Source organism: Colossoma macropomum, unplaced genomic scaffold (genome assembly GCF_904425465.1).
Source record: "Colossoma macropomum unplaced genomic scaffold, Colossoma_macropomum, whole genome shotgun sequence".
Classification (NCBI taxonomy): domain Eukaryota; kingdom Metazoa; phylum Chordata; class Actinopteri; order Characiformes; family Serrasalmidae; genus Colossoma; species Colossoma macropomum.
The window spans coordinates 24,212,569-24,230,427 of NW_023494787.1; the positions used below are offsets into that span (position 1 = coordinate 24,212,569).

General features: G+C 39.8%; 1 protein-coding gene across 1 annotated transcript in view; it reads right to left on the minus strand.

Annotated features, from left to right (window-relative positions):
• csmd3b (CUB and Sushi multiple domains 3b) overlaps window positions 1-17,859 on the minus strand; it is a 554,192-nt gene that overhangs the window by 140,015 nt on the left and 396,318 nt on the right. The window contains exons 25-31 of the mRNA XM_036566609.1: window positions 16,975-17,101; window positions 15,594-15,796; window positions 15,124-15,315; window positions 13,527-13,665; window positions 7,647-7,834; window positions 6,857-7,051; window positions 6,509-6,625 (exon numbers count right to left, since the gene is read on the minus strand). Of these exons, the coding sequence (XP_036422502.1) occupies window positions 6,509-6,625; window positions 6,857-7,051; window positions 7,647-7,834; window positions 13,527-13,665; window positions 15,124-15,315; window positions 15,594-15,796; window positions 16,975-17,101 (1,161 nt within the window). The remainder of the gene's footprint in view (window positions 1-6,508; window positions 6,626-6,856; window positions 7,052-7,646; window positions 7,835-13,526; window positions 13,666-15,123; window positions 15,316-15,593; window positions 15,797-16,974; window positions 17,102-17,859) is intronic.

Genomic DNA, 17,859 nt, shown 5'->3' on the forward strand with positions numbered 1-17,859 from the left:
GAGTTCACGTCGACTCTCTGGGACCCGAGAGGTGGAGGGGGGAAGACAGAATGATGGGGCTGTGGGGGAGGGGGAGAGCTCTGTACTGAATAATGCATCTCTTAGACCAAACCTGTCATTGTCTGAAATATTGCTGCTATCATTCTTTCTGACAGAATAATGAAACATAAAAAAAGGCTGTGGAATGCTGCATTTTTAACGGCAGAGCTGTAGCACTGCACACTGCTGATGAAACCAAGAGTGGAAGCTTGCCATGCGCATGTTTTGGAGAGGCGGGTGGAGGCCTGGAGTCGTGAGAGCCATGATTTGTAGATGTGTAAAGACATCTGGTTCCACAGAGTTGCTCTGAAGCCACTGGAGAGTGCGTGATTACAGGTGAGTGGTGAGTATCTGGCACTTAGAGAACTACCACCATTCTGACAACACTCCTGTGTTTTTTAAAAAAAGCCCCAAATTATTCAGGATTGCTTTCACAACATCTCCAGCATGAATTGTTATCTACTCAAGTACAAACCCTGTACTTATACCTGTACCTAATAATCTCAAAATTATAAGGCAGATACAAAGCCTTTTGAGTGAACTGAACTCAACTTACCTGTACAGTCCAGTGTGGGCGTAAAATACATTGATGCATCGTGATGATTCACACCTCACTCTCATATTTGCAGAAAACCTAGATCTTTTGGGACAATGTTCTTCAGACAAACCAGTCCAAAGTGTCACTTTTTAGGACATCTCAGGTCCCTTTATGTAACTGGAACATCACACCAACATGCAAACATGGTGGTGGTAGTGGGAAAGTGGGGTGTTTTGCTGCCTTGGGACCTGGAAAACTTCCTATTATTGAACAAACCATAAATTCTTTTACTGCATTCAGCTAATGTACACAGTGACATTTCGTTCATTTTCATAGTTACAGTAAGCCACACTGTGTCCCAAACCACACTGACAGGTCTGCATGACCTTATTGAAAACCCAGATGTGGTTTGAACGGATTGACAGACGTTTTGTGGACTTATTTGGGAGACTATTGACTTCTAGTGTTTGTTAGCAGTCTTAGGTTTGTAGTCCAAGTGCATAAAGCAGCAACATTTGGACGCCAAATATGTTTTTGTCTGGTTGTAAGTGGAAAATTGTGTAAATGTGATTTTTTTTGCCAAACCATTAGTTTAAGGAGAGTGTCTGCTCATCTGTTCATGAGCTGAAGCTGAAACACAATCAGGTTATGCAGCAAGACGATCATCCAAAACCTGAAAAGCAAATCCACATAATGGCTGAAAAAAACAAAATCAATGTTTTGGAGTGGCTTTGTGAAAGTCCTGACTTGAATCCAATTGAGATGCTGAGGCAGGGCCTCAAATCAGCAGTTGATGATTGAAAACCTACCGATATATCTAAATTACAGCAGTTCTGCAAAGAAAGAAGAGTGGGCTTGAATTCCCTCACAACAATATAAAAAAACTTTAAATGATAGGAAGTGTTATTCCATTCACAGTTTTGTATTCAGTGTATTTTTTAAATATTTTTGAATCATAAGAAAATAATTGGGTTTAACTGAATCTTGGTGAAACCTGAGATTTCATGATGGTTTTCCTAAAAAATCGTAATCAAGATCAGATATTTATATCCCTTTATAGTAGTTCTTGGCCCAGTTTGTGCCTCAGCCAATCAGAATGTTTAGCTAAGGAGCCACCCATGCGCTCTGTTGACCACCCCCAGAGAATGAGAGAAAGCTATTTTCAAAGCGCGTCCTAAACTGAAATAGTTTGGGTGAGATGATGTGCTTCAACGCTGGTCTTTATATCCGACAACCTAAAGCCATTCTGACACACCGCTAAGGTTTTCATCTCTGCACAGTTATACACGCTCAGGCCTGGCTTTGTTCTAGAAGACACATTAAGCCCTTAATCGCTCCCTTGCTCACCCTAGATGTTTGACAGTACTTCAGGTGCATGATAATACACAGCTCCCCCCCAGCAGGAGTCCACCATGCAGAAGCTTAGTGACAGAGGCACCTACCAGCCTAGCTAGCTCTCTCTCTACTGTATTTCTCTCTCTCTCTCTTTTTTCTTACAACACAGATAAAGACAACACAACTGTACACTCTCAGAAAAAGGTACTAAGCTTTCACTGGGGCGATACCCTCAAGGGCACGCCTTCAGTATGTTTAGTTAGGGAACATAAAGAACACAACTGTACCATATTTTACTGAATTTATATATATACATTTCTAAGTTGCATTGACTACCCACACCCTATCTTGCCTCCAGCCTTGTATTATATTGTTCTGTTTTAAAACATTAGCTTATGAAAGGTACAAGAATACAAGGTACGTACCTTTCCTCCAGCAAAAACTTATTTAAGGTACACTATAGTACCTTAGAAGGTATATTTACACTACCTTTTACAAATACACACAGATACACACACAGTACCTTTTTTCTGACAGTGTATTAATCGATTGACCGAGGTAGTATTGAAACAACTCAGTGAGATGTTGCCTGCTGTTTTTGAATCGCAAATATATATGCATTTCATTCTTCCTCGTTTGGCCTAAGATCAATTGTTGCTAATAGCAGAAAATGTAGTGACAGACGAAAATACAGGTCTCTATGCGTGTATCCACGATCCGTATTACCTGAGCTGCAAATCCAATGAAATTACTGAAGCATGTCTCTCTCGCTGTCTCTGTGTTCCCCACCAAGCCTCCAACTTAAAACCAGAGCACATACAGTGCCTGCATTTCCTCACTCTATTTTGGTCCCTATTGATCGTTTGTTCAGATATGTTGTTGGTGTTCCCATGGGAAAAAACAAGCTTTACCATGGTCTAGATCTCTCAGTTAGACTAAAAGTGGGACCTAGAATGTCATCCTAGCTCATTAAACTTGACAGCTATCAGAAAATCCTTGGAGAAAGTGTATTACAAAACAATACCCTGACGCACACCAATGCCTTTGGGTGCTGACTCCATCAAAAACTAAAACACTGCCTCAGTGTATATAATAGATACAACCTAAGAGCTATGATTTCTCATTGGATGTGGCAAAAAAAAAAAAATCAATTGGAATACACACGGGGCCAGTTTCCCTTTAGGCTAAGCCACATATGAAATTTGTCTACACATAAAACGCATTTCAAGAGAGAACTATTGTCAAAAATGTATCAGGATTTACCACCCTTGATTTCTTAGCAAAGTGGTTGTTTAAAAGTATTTTAGTGCAAATGGAGTGTTCAATTAGGTGATATGTTGAAATAACACTGCTGCTGTCATTAAATGGGCTTGTATGTCCATAATTATGGCTTTAAACTGTACATTAATTTACAGTACTGTGCAAAAGTCTGAGATCACTATAATGTGATTTGGAGTCAATGACCATTAAGTGCAAGTTACACATTTTCAGAAGAAAAGAAAATAGACAAAAAAGAAAAAAATCTGCAAATCAACAAAAAAGCTGCTGGGGTTTTAAGAACAATGGACTGACCACGCAGTGCAGAGCTCAACATCACTACATGTTTTTAAGTTTACCTCACATTCAGTGAGTAGAAATCAATTTCTAAGTGCAACCAATTGCTAAGACTGAACTTAGGTGTGAAAAAATATCCCAGCAGATTTCTTTCAAAGCTGAAAAAATCCACTGAAAAGAATGGATGATGCAATTACAGGAACCTTAACAAAAGGAAAAGAGTGGACACACTAAACGCCGCAAAATTTGACATTCTATTTACTTGTTGAGGCTCCAAGCAAATTTATATTAATTATTTGTTTTCTGGTTGCTTCCTGATGCTGAAAAAATGAATAACTTGTACGAAATGGCCGTTCATACTGGAAATTGAATAAACAGAATGTGGTCTCTGAGTACTATATCTTAATGGAATAAGACTTTATTCCAAGTAACTTAGAACTATTTCTATTGGTTCATTCATCATGACATTACCACACAGCTGGAATTTTCAAATGGTGTAATAAAAGTTAGGTTGGATATGACAGTTTATATAATTTGCACAGTGATCAGTCAATGATCACAGGTTTAAACATACAGTCCATGAACAACAGCCTCATGCTCATAGTGTGTCATATAACCAGTATGTGAGTAAAGTATATGTTTCAGAAGGCTAGCAGACACCTCAGGCAGCGACTGCACATTTTTCACTCTTCACACTCTTCGGTCGCAAAGCCATCAGCCTTTCACCTTCACTTTGCACTCATCACGTCTTCATTTCAAATGACATCAGTCTTGTTTAGAGCCTTCCATCCCACAGAGCCCTCCATTAGTCTGTGAATAGGCCAATGGCCAGAAAGAGCCCTGCGGGGAGCCATCACACACGGCCCACGCAGTCGTAAATGATGCCTGAGTGGAGGATCTGGAATACCCATAACAGCTTATGAAAACAGATAGTGACGTTGAGGGAGTTCTTTAGTTTGGACCCCTTGAGATACCCTAAGAGTGAAAAACCTTCTGAGAACAGTGGCAGCCTTTGTGCCAGGTTTGGAGGACAAAGCCGCTCCATTTTAGCAGGATGTGTAGAAGCCTAGGCACTGAGTTCTGTATAGTGGGCTGATTGACAGGACTGGGTCACAGGGAAAAGATATTTGGAGTAATCCCTAAGTCCAGCTTCTATCCGTTAGCACTGCACAACGAGCGCTAAACTCTTTACAGCAGCTGTGATCCTACACTGATAGACAGTTTGGAAGTACTTGGACTGGCTTCAAGGAACACAAACTAAAGATACTGGGTCAGTAGAACATGAAATGCAATGTAGAGGCATGGCTTATCTCAAGGTTTCTGCCTTAGTCGGTTGTTTCTTTGCCAGTGTTGCCTATGGTTTGGGTACTGGGGATTTCAGATTGGACTTCTGAAGCACTGTTTTAAGACCACATCCATAGTAAAATGCTGTAAAACTTAACCAAACCCCTTGACATCAGGGAGAGACCATAAGGGAGTGGGGGATGGTGCCTGAGTCCCAAGCCCTGCCACCCATCTCGGAGGTCAGTCTCTCCCCGCTGTCTTTAGGCAGTTTCGCCTGTGCTCGGGGTGCCGGCCCCTCCTTCCAGACGGTTCCCACGGCTGTCACTGGGGCTCCAGGGACTGGCGCATGCCACAGTCAGTATCTGACCTCTTTAATACTCTTGTGGCCAAATGCAATCAAATCCTCAAAGCAATGTTCCAACATCTAGTGCAAAGTCTTCTCAGAAGAGTAGAAGCCGACTGCAGCAGAACCTTTCTTCTTAAATCCCTGTTAATACCCTCAGAAGTGCACTCTTGTCAAGAAAAGGTTTTATAACTTATATCTGTAACAACTGCAAATCCTTGGCGTTATACAGAATCATTTTTAAAAGGTTCTTGTTTTCTGTTACAGAGAAGAACCATTTAATCATGCAAAAACTTTATGTATTCAAGTGATTCTTTGAACTGTCACAGTTCTATATGTAGCCATGGGCAAATGTCAACTACTGATCAAATTACATGTTTTGTTGATTTTCTGTAAATGTTAGTGCACAATTTCTATTTATTTGCTTTATTTGAGTTTAACTTAGTGGAAAAAATAAAACATAAGATAGTAAACATGTAAACTGCTTATTAATGTAGTAACTGTGTATTAAAATGTGCAGAAGTGTGTTCTCTACATTGGATGTGCTAACTTATTTTCACCTAAAACATCAACAAAACATGTAAACCGTATAAGCATTGCCTTGGAAGAGCTACTTCTTCATGGCTGTGGTTTGTGTTCATGAACAGTTTTGAAAATTTGAAAACTAAAAAATACATGGCTAAAAAAACAACATTAATGGCTTCTTCTGTCACTTGCATCATAAGACAAGCGTCAGTCCTCTTAAAAGAACCAGAATGGCACTTCAGACAGATGAGGATGAGGCAAGAACGATGGGAACAGGGGAGGCATTTTAAACACAGGTCACTGATGTGTCACTGCCATCATTATTCTCTGAAGTAATAATGAATTGTTCTAATTGTAGTGTGCATGCTGATGGGTGAAAGTTTAGTTAGGCCAGACGGAGTGTCACTGGAATGTTGAGCACAGTTTACAATTTCAGCCCATTAAATATTAATACTGTAGAGAAGCCTTCAGCTCCAGCAATGCACCCAGCATGCATTTCAACTTTTCAAGTGTAAGACAGAAAATTGGCAGCTAGTTGCTAAGTTACCACTGAGCACCTCCTTTCTTGGAAACGATAAATCCATGAGCCCAAATGAATGCAGAAAGAGAGGGTGTGTAATCCACACAGGAATTTCTACCCTGCTTACTTGGAACAGAGAGGATTTTGTATGGTTGAATGAAACAGAATGTGAAGGTGCACTTATTCTGACTGCTCAACCAACACCAAACACGAAACTGACAAGACAATGTTGCACTTTCAATGATGACTTGATCTCCCTGCTTCAAACTACATTTAAAAAAACCATGTCCTTGTGAATAGTACTTAATATTATATAATCTGAGGAATGGAATTTTAATTTAAATTAAAATTAAAAGGTGCAATCTCTTACCGAACTCCCTGGGCACAGAGATGGAGTATACACAGCTGTGGCCTGCGGTGTAGTTTCTGGGGAAGTTTGGGGATAGAACGGTTCCTTCTGTTCCTGTAGAGCGGCTGCCACAAGGTGCTGTACACACAAACATATGGAACACACGGTTAACTCCTGAGCACACACATACAGTAATTACATGTGTTCAGCAGAACAGAACATGCTATGTTCATTTCCTAAGCATAAATTACACCTCTTGTCTTTTTAGTTTTGACTCAAACATAAACATATGTCACAGCATTCATATAACAATTTTTACAGCCCCTAGAAATCTCACTTTTTGTATAACTTTCTTCTCCTGGTGTTTACCTTGACAGCTGGGTAAGACTCTGTTCCAGCCGGGTCTGCCATCATCTCCCATTATGCAGGTGAGGGTGGAGTAGCCCTGAAGGACATAGCCTGCTTCACAGTAGAACGTCACTGTGGACCCCAACTTATAGTCACTGCCAAGCCGTGTGCCATTCATTACACTGCCTGGGTCAAAGCATGATTCCCTCAGCTTGGCTTCATGGGAAAAAGAGGAGAAAGGCGCAAGGATGACACTTAGAGTAGATAACAAGAGATAGGGCTAAAGACTGCAAATATTGCTTAATAATTTTGTCAGCTAACCACACTATATTTATACTTTTTTTCATCAAGGATGAGTTTTCCAAAGACTTCTGAAAATTAACAACTTGAATTCTGCAACATTAAAGCACTTTCTTTCTAACATCTAATCTCTGTCAAATCTGTAACATACAGCTGATTTTGTTTCCCTGTTCTTATTTAAAAGAATAACAAAAAATCTGATGGCTTAAAATATGCTTATAAAAGAAGTCAATGGGTACCTTCCCATTGGCTTATAGTATGAATGTCCTTTGAGTCAAAGAGTTTTCTCTTCTTATCTAAGTACAGGGAAATTACTGGAAATTGCTGGCTGGAAGAAAATCTATTCTTTAAGTTCCTTAAAGTTCAATATCAAATTCACTTACAATATAAACAGATGAAATATAACCTCAAATATATCCATCCCTGTCCATAATGTGACTAATGAAAGGCTTTCTTAGTGAATGAACTGTCTTTTATAAACGTAAATGTCAGCCACCTTTCAATAGCATACCTTTGTACTCCAGGTGAAAGCCGGTGTAGCTGACAGAGCCGTCACTGCGGAAGGCTAGATGCATGGTGTTGGAGCTGCTCTCGATCCGCTCGGGAAGTTTGCTGTCCTGGAAGCTGCCGATCAGAGGGCTGTTGCTGTCCGGCCCATCATAGATGTATAAGAAGTCGTAGTTGGGCTCGATGCTGAAGCTGGAGAGAGGTGAAAAGACGAGACGGAGGAAGATCAAAGAGCAGTCTCCAATATCCACTCAATACGATCAAAGGATGGCATGAGGTACCCTAGCTCACAAAAAAAAGCATGAGGCCTGAGACGGCCTTTTAGAGCAGGTGTATGGAGGGTAGACAGACAGACTGCTCAAAAAAGTACAGACATTTGTAAGTCATCCGAGAAAAGCTCATTGATTTTTTTTGCTATTTCATGGGACGTACATGGGCTGACTTTGAAGGTTTTTAATATGGGGGTCACAGTTGTTTGGCATAGCTCCCTCAGATCTGCTCCCTTTCTAGCTGTGCTTTATGTACATTAGACCTGAAGCTCTGTTCACCTTCTTTTAGCCTCTGTGGGTGTGGGCTGCTAACACAGAATCTATAAGCACCCAGGAGTGAGTGGAAAGAGGTGCATTCCCACATATCTATGCTAAAGAAAAAAAAACCCCTCAACAACAATAGGTGCTATCTAAAGCTTCGCCATGCTCTTGGGTCTCAGAGACAGAGATAAACATTCGCACCTTTTCATCTTCAATAAGGTGTGACGGTAAGGTCTCCCCCATCAGCGGAGTCATTTGCATGAGATGGATTGTGACTGCATCAGATTTACTTTCCTTTTCTCCCCATTATGCTGTGAGAGAATGCTAAGTGTGCTCGACACACTCCACTGCCTTAGAATCTATCGCTCAGGGCTCACTGGGAGATAATAGAAATCCAAACATGGGAATTTGAGCAAAATTCTTTACACTACATTAAAAAAGTAATTAATTTTTGATAACCAGATGTGTTGGAAGTTTTTCCCCCAACACTGCCTAGCCTCTGGAACTGTCAATCAGCAAACAATTAGCTTTGTGGTAATTGGATTGGGTGCTAGCACAGATAATGCTAATGCTAAATAGAGACGACAGAGAGATAGCAGGTTTGTAGAGTTATAATATTCGGGGTCATTTTTATTAGTATTGTTCATTTTCTGTTTTCACCAGGGACATATTTCATACTGTGGTCTTTTTTAAAGGAGAATGATGCCAGTAATGGACTGTGTAATGAAAGTGCCTGAGACGGAACTGATTGAGAGCCATTCATTAGAAACCTGTTTGAAATGCTGCCTTACTGGCTGAACTCCAATATGTTTTTTCTCCCATATGAGCAAAAATTGAAATATCAACAAGGCTAGCTCACATTTAATGCCAAACCTGGGCAATGATGCTACCTTCCGAGCTAGAATGTGCTTTATTGTCTGGCTTGTGTGTGGTGCATATTTCTCATTATTAAGTTTTAACAACTAACATTTAAGGCTTCAGAGAGAGGAACTTAAATGCAACAAACCAGTCAGACACTAGCATCTGTATTACACCAGCAGTACATACTCATGGAAGACTTTAAAGGAGTGGAGCGGAGAATAGATTAAAGGTGTAGTATATGATTTTAAACCAATACACATTTTGTCAATTTTAGCAAATGTCTCCTCACTGTCCACTAGCGTGTGTTCTGTGTGCGCGCTGGAAAGATTCTGGTGTTTATGCACAGCTCTTGTTCTTTAACTGGGAAATAAACAAAGTGCCTCGAACTGGGACGCACAAACACTATTCCAACCAATCAGCAACAGGGGGCATTCATGTTCGTGCACAGAACAGCAGGAAAGGGTGGGGCTACATGCTAAACTCCACGTGTCATCAAGAAGGAGAGATGGCCGAGAAACAGTCAAAGAGGGGAAGATCTGAAGAACAAGGACTGAGAATGAAGTTCTTAGATTCACCAAGGGTGTTTCAATGGTGGTGGGACAAGAGTTGACAAGGCTTAAGTTGGCTAAAGTTGACCTCCTATTCAGATTCCCATTCCACCTTAAATCATCGAGCAGTGCCAGAATGGAACTGCTGCACGATTCGAACAAGAAGATGAGGCACCTGAATAAAGCCTAACTGCATCACTTAAGGCAGAGTGGAAAAATCCCAACAAGAAGCCGGTGAAAAAGAAACTGACTTCAGCTTCATTGAGGGTTTGAAATCATGAAAAGGGATGAGGAGGTTGCTCTTCTTCTGTTTGATAGGTGGGTAACATTAACTTATTTTTGGTGTTTCACAGAACAAATAGGTTGATACTGTTTTGTTCCATTTGCTAATATTTGTGATAGCAACTGGTTAGCTTTGCAGCAGCAATTGTAGCAACAATTTGCTAATCCACAACCAACCTAAGGGTAGTTACATTACTTGCTATGTTGTTGTTTGCTCTAGCGTTATGTCACGGTTTTTATCTATACAACGTTCGCAAAGGGTTTCATGGCCATGAAAAAAGCAGTTTGCTAGCCCAAATGTCCTTCGTCTTGGCAATGCGCGTTCATGAATCTGGGGGGTTAGGCTTCTGAAGGTGCACTGAAGGGAGGGGTGCATTTGTTTTGCTTTTGAGTTCAAATATCAACAATTGTTTTCCAGAATCATATACTGCACCTTAAAGTTACCTCCCACACAATTCAGTAATTCAAAATATTCAGTAACATTAAAATTAAACTGGCTTGTCATTCATTGTTAATTGCTATTATTGTTTTATTGTTTAATCATCTGTTGTTTGTTATTGCTATTACTGTGTTTATTATTGTTACTATTCAGTTTAGGAATGGATATTTGTACTTAGTCATAGAATACAAAATAAAACATAAATGAAAGATTCTAGATTATTTCCTGTAGGGTGCAGAACAACAAACGAAGCTTAAAGATTCAGTAACCTAACTCAGTGCAGTGCATTAGCTTTGTTTGAAATATAGAAAACTTACACATTTCCAAAGGAATATATGGCAACTTCCAGATCAGACAAATATAAAACCTCATAAATGGTTAGACTTCTTTTTCTATTCTATAGGAAAGTTTACAGTATAACAAATTTGTGTTACCAATGTCTCATTGCTCTGTTACAACTGTCTCTGGTATCGCATCAAATGGGCACCTTGTCATATACTTATCATGGAAAATATGAACTACATACATACATTTTTGACTCAGAATTTATTTGTAGATAGATAAACGTGGAAACATGGAAAAAGCATATCATTTGCACATATAGTTTATTGTGGTACTGCGAGAAACAAAAAATGTTACAGTTGTATTTGGTGTACCCTACTACTTGTAAAATTTATATGGTATTGCATCTAGATCAGCAGATCTGACTCCCTGTAAAAGCTAGCTTTGCTGCCAGATCTGAAACTTAAAGAATATGTTACTTGTAAAAGGTTTCCTTAGTATATTATCTAGCTCAGCAGACCTGGCTCTGTGTGATGCAGGTTGGGGAGGTCCTTAAGAAAGCTATTAGTGTTAACATAGAGGAAGTTAGCACATTCGTCACACATCCTGGTGTCCGACATTGCTCCATCTTAAACTTACATCAACACTGCCTAGAAAGAGAACCCCTATTGTGTTGCAGGACTCACTATGCGGAGGTTAAATGAAAAATGGACACAATTAGCAATACTATTTGACTGCGAAGCGCATATATCAACTCCTCTTTTTTATTAATTAGTCACATCACTCAGCGCTGAGGCACTAAGCTACACCTTAAAGTGAGACTGAGGGAGGGAGAAAAAAAGTTCATTACCGGCAAAATGAGCAAAGAGTTCCAGCTGGGCTCATTATCTGCCTTGGACATGAGATGCATTTTAATTCGACAGTGATAGCCCTCGCTGTTACATAATTACTCTACACATCTAAGGCTGATGGGAAAAGGGAAACTATTGCTCTTCATATCAAACCCATCAATCTGTCATTTTATTAACAAAATTACCAAATGAACTGTCTTTGAATGGGATGTCTTGGGTTTGCAACAAGGTAAGTGACATTTTTAAACGCCATACCTAAGAGCTGTTCTTACCAAAAGTTTTTTTTTTCAATCATGCAGCTCCTACTTGGACAAATTATCAAAGCACAAGGACACTGAAGTTGATTATTCCTTTAGATTAGAATGTTAAAATGCTGCCATTGCTCACTAAATTGTAAAAATAATATACTGATTAAACTTTCATAAAAGTTTAAAAAAGTAATGGGTAACACATTACTTTAAGGCGGTGTTCGTAAGGTTACATGACACATAAGTTCATCATGACAAAACTGTTGGAATAGGTTTTGTCATGACGGACTTATGTGTCACGTAACCTCACCAGGCTTACCCAATTGGTCGCAGGCCTATTCCAATATGGACACAATATTTATTAAGCTTAATTTTTTTAAAATCTGAATATATTTTTTATACAGAATTTTTTTTAAATAATGAAATTTGATTTGTTTTCTGTGAGTGCTGTTTGTGTATTATGGCCAATCAAACCATTATGCTCTCCGCCAAGCCCCCCCATTTGCTCATCCTTCCAAACACTGCTTAGCAATCATTGCTTTCCACCATTGCCCCAAGCCTCCAGTTCATTATCATCGTGCCACTATTTAAAATTAAACCTCCAGTTGCAGTTTAAAGAGGCAACTATGGACATTACAAAGTGAGATTCCAACCCTGATAGAATAGCCTGCCGTTTCCTACCATTCCAAAACCAAAAACAAAAGCAAAAAAAATTGTCAGTGTACTTGCTCTTCTGCTACAAAAACTAAAATGAGCTGTGCCAAAATGTCCATCAAATGTTTTCTTCAATGCTTCAAATCATCAAAGGTAAGACATAAATGGTCTAGAAACATTTTTCATGGGTGCCATGGCAGTACGCTTTAGCCTAGGATGATTAGGTTTAGGTTCTTACATTTTCTGTGTTGTTCTTCATCTTTGTACAGCTTGGCTGCCTGATGCTTGTTTAGTTATGTTGTTTTCATTGAGCAAAAGTTATGCATGTGGTTAGGGAATGCATGCTTTATAGTGAAGAGTGCTGCTGTATTGGTTGTACTTGTGTAAATTCAGTATTCTGGTTGACTGTTTTGTTTTGTATCAACTTAAGGAGGTGCTGGAATTGGTAGGGTGATGACTGCACTAATGTCAGGAACAGGCAACAGGCTGACGTTCTGACATTGCAGGATATCAGTGCTGTTGGAAATTGCATGTACCTATACACTTTATCTATACACTTTTTCCACATGTCTACCCAAATATTTATTTCTGCCTATGCTAGTGCCACAGAAAATGTTTTTGGCAAGCTATGTCATATTATCAGCATCTTTCACTATGATGTACACTGAGCTACTTCATTTCATTTCAGAAAGTGTCATGATACAACCTAATGTCAGAAATCAATGTCGCCTCCAAAGATGTTATGTCATCGAAGCTGGCAAATGCAACCTTTATGACAAATAACACATAAGTGTTTCTAAATGTTTAAGTAAGTCTATGTCAATTGTTATGAAGGGCTTATGTAGGTGTCATGAAGCCTTATGAACAATGCCCTACAGTAAAGTGTTACCAAGCAATCTGAAAAGATTTACAATGCATGAAGCAGGATGAAATTTGAAACAATACGTTAGAGCTGTCATAAGGAATGGAATTTTTTGTACACCATTTGCAACTGCTACCTTTTCTGTACACTGCGTGAGCATTTCATAAAGAATGGAGCAATATTCATGAGTGGTCTAAGATTATTTGGAATAAAATACATACTATATGTTAAACATTTTGTTCTCCTTTTCCTACAAAGTTGCTATTCATGAAATATGAGGTTTTCTAACTGCAACATCAATATGACAAACTGTTAAAGAGTATTTACCTTATGAACGCCAGTGAAAGGACGTAGTCAGAGTTGACAGATATGAGCCAATCACAGTCCTTGCTGTGAGGATAGGGGTGAGGGTAGTTGGGTGAGAGGATAAAGCCAGAGGAGCCGGTCAGGTTCCCACCGCATGGAGCTGTGAAAACACAGAGGATTCATATCAAGAGAATGTGGGCATGTGTAACACACAAAGGGTCTCGCTCATTAAAACACACAGCCAAACCAGCTGCGCACTCTGGGAGCCTAATGCGTAAGAAGTGGAATGGAAGTGTGCAGAGCTGTGGAAATCAAATCTCTCCTGCTACTGAACCTGTACAGCTCTCATAGTCCTACTGAACAGTGCGATAGGAAGAAAGAGAAATGGGGGGATGGGAGTAGTCAGAGAGTGATATATAGAGAGAGGATAATTAGCTGCGCGCACATGAAAGGAAGCTGCAAAATGTGGCTCCTCCACATTTTTCTGCTTGCTACTGAAGTATCTTTGAACATGGAAAGGCAATCCAAATCTCGTAATTTGATATTCATTAATTTTAGCACACTTTCACATCGTCAGGACGATGACGGCTGCCTGAATGACTCTTCGGCTCAAGTGCTGCTTGGCTTTCACAACTCTTGAGAATCTTTTGACAAAAATGCAAATTACCCCACTGGAGGATACCCATGCAGGGTAGACACTTGAAACTAAATGTAATTTTCAGCAGAACATATTCAAAGTCATTCTGAGCAATGGTTAGTATGACTAAGCACACTACTCTTGAAGAATCACCTTTAAAGCACCTTAAACACTTCAGGTTAGGTATGTCCTTTCCTGAAAATGCCTCTTAAAAAATGTTGTGAATATTAATTGTAGCTATACTATATAGAATACTATCTGTAACACTCTTAAAAATAATGCCATAAATGCACTCTAAAGCCATAAAGAGCCTTTGGAGCATTGCTATAGAAGAACCACTGTTGGTCCCCTAAATAACCTTTTAATAGACTGTCCTTAAAAAAACATCAACAAATTTTTAAGGAGATGTGTGAGTGTGAAGAATCTTTTTAACCCCTTGGACATGGACATTGGCCATAAAATGAAAACTGAGCTTGCTTAGTTGAACTGTACTTGTTGTCTTTAATAACACTGATGTAATTTTTTTCAATGGAAATGTGTATAATTTGCAAAACTGGAAACAATAGAGTTGTATCTTTGTTGGTAAGAAAGTCAACATTTATAAAAGCATTTTTATTGAGCTTTATTGCTTTTTTTATAGTACAGTTGTATTTTATTTTATTGGCAGTTGTGCATGATTTTTGATATCAAGAAAGCTGCAGTTGTAGTGTCCATTTTATCTCAGAATGGCCTTATTTTTTCATCCCTGACTGCTCGCTATCAGTTCAACATAGAGCCAGATTTAACAACACTGACCATATTCTTTTACATTTTTTTAAGTTGTATGCACTCCGTACACCCATGCACTTGTGCAATACCTTTTTTTCAGACAGTGTCCACTAGATTTTTCATGTAAATGAAAGTCCAAACTTAAGAATAATTTAGGCAACTTGCTTTTTAACAGTGTACACATGTACTTTATAAGCACATTTAAATAATCACCTATGCACACAGGTGGGCTGGGCTGCCAGTAGTAGCGGTTTTCCACCTGAATACAGGTAATCTTCATTTCGCCCTGGAGCTCATATCCTGGGTCACACTGAAAGGTAACAGTGTCACCAGGCTCTCTTCCATCTCCGTTGCGACTGCCATTCATGGGCACTCCCGGATCCCTGCAGGCGGTGGCCACTGAGCCTGCCAATTACAAACACAGCCAATTAACACAGAGCCGATCCACTCCGTCAAGATTGGGCAAAATGAGCTGTCATTCAAAACGAGCCCACAGACACTACAAGAAGTCAAACTGTCAATTAGGGCACGGAAACGCTCTAGTCATGTCTACCAGTTTAAGGGGATGAAGTCTGCTAATAATACATTACTAGAGAGAAATTAAACACTGGCCAAGGCCAATGTTATTAAACCTGCCAATCAAAACCAAAAAACCTGAGAGCTATTGGAGTGAAAGGACTCACTGGAGAACTCGATGGCGAAGCCGGACTTGCTGATGTAGAAGTCAGTCTCAAATTGGACGGTCACCAGGTTGAGGGTGCTGTGGATGCCCTCTGGCAGCAGAGAGCCACTCACTTCCCTCAGAGACATTTCATTCTCAGGAGGGCCATCCCACACCTTCAGGATGTCATGTGATGCCTCCGTATCAAAGGCCAGAAACTGCAAACTGTTGTAAGAGTGTGATAATTAGATGAGGATCTAATTTATATATCCACCAAGTAACATTTTGTTGCTGGCATAAGGAAACCTCTGTAATATGTGAAGAATGTCTGAAATAGTAACTTTATAGTAGAAGCAAAGAAATGTTCTTAACATCTTAACATCTATTAATGTGAGGTTTTATTCCAAGTAATTTTGGACCATTTCTACTGGTCCATTCATCATGAGATATTCATACAATGTAATGGGCAGCTGGTATTTCAAATTGTACCACAAAAAGACTAAAAACAACAAACAAAATTTGAGTGATGATTTTAATTCATACTTTATAACTATATCGTCCAGGTTAGGTGAAACGCATACCATCAGCAGCGAAGAGTTTTACACATTGAAATGGCCCAATCTGAAATACTGGTGTTCCCTATAGAAACTCAAATTCAAATTAACAGAGCACCAAGCAATACTATGTCTCTCCAAAACTATGTCTTTCCCTACCTTGAATTATTTTATGTTTCAAAGTCAGACAGCTTTCAAAAGAGCAAAAGAAAGGCCTTCTACAAGCATAACATACAAGATCAGAATTCTACCCGTAGCCCAGACACAACAGACAGAAGTACCTTCATATTATGCTATCACCAACATTGAGCCCCGGGGTGCAATAATTGCGTGATACTATTGCATCGGCTGCCTGTGCTGAAGCTCTTCATAATAATTCCACAAAATGGTCTGAATGAGACATCAGTGGGCAGATGAAAAAGTAATGAATGAATATCTGATTTCACAAAGGCTTTTGCTGCCATGAGAGTTTGGAGAAGGACAAATTATCTCGCCTTCAAGGTTGCAGTGCATTTGGCTTCGTGCAGCTGTAACGATTGGATCTACGAACAGCATTTTAGGCCTCATAATGGCCTGAGTTTCTCAGGCATCAATGATGCCTCACAACTGGAAAACAGAGAGATTTGTGAGGTTGACATTAACTCCCATGCGCCTCCTTGTCCCCATATAGATGAGATATTGATGCTCATCTTTGGCCTGTAAGTGGCATATTAATAGTTAAAGAGTACTTGTTTCAGGCCACAGCCATTTCTGCGGTTTTGAGTCTACTGGGGTTTTTGAAGTATTGATTTTGAAGGTGTGAAGTGGTGCAGCATGTCTCTACATGCGTGGAGGAATGCTGATCAGCACCTGACAATATTGCCCGAGTCCACCTCGATGACCCACGTGCAGCGCAGGTTGTTGTCATAGGGAAACGGGTAACCAGGGGACAGAATGCGTCCAGACGATTCCCCTTTAAAACGTCCCCCACATTCAGCTACAGAAAGAGAAGCAGAGACAGAGGAGGAAAGGAAAGAAAGAGAACAAGAGAATTCAGAAGAAGAAAGCAGGGGGGAAATAAAAGACAGCGAGATAAGAGATCAAACATCTGTGATTTTTTTTTTTTTGGTTTAAGTCTCACATTCACGCAAACACATCACGCCTCCTGAAACTCCTCTGAAATAATTAGAGGCGGCTGGAAAACAAATAACACAATTGGAGCAGCAGAATTCAAGGCAGCGTGAATCATCCGCCTTAATCAATACATCCCCGTGAGAGTATGTGTAGACTTCAGTCAGCACGAGAGGCACACGCCCTCTCTCTCTCTTTCTCTATCTCTTCCTCAGCACAGCACTTGCTCGTACCAGGCCACACAATTTGTCTGCTCCAAGTATCAGCATCAATCAGCAACAAATCAGCCGCAGGCCCATCTCGATGTGTCCTGATGGAAGCCAGGGATGGCACCTCTTACTCTGATATTACTTTTAACCTTTCATAAGTAGTCTAACCCTTGAAGTCTAGAACTGTTGTTGTTTGTTATATTATGTAAATGTAAATACATAACTACAGGAGTTTCTGGTAGGTAATTTTGCTAACAGCCACAGTGTTCAGTAATGATTTAGTGTGCCTGGCAAATGAGTAAAATCCTTGTCATATTGGTCTTAATGTTGTACAAAGCCTTCACTGTGTAAGCACATGACATGATAGGCTCATTCAAGTGCTACTTATGGCATATTCTCCAACATCTCTTCTGCT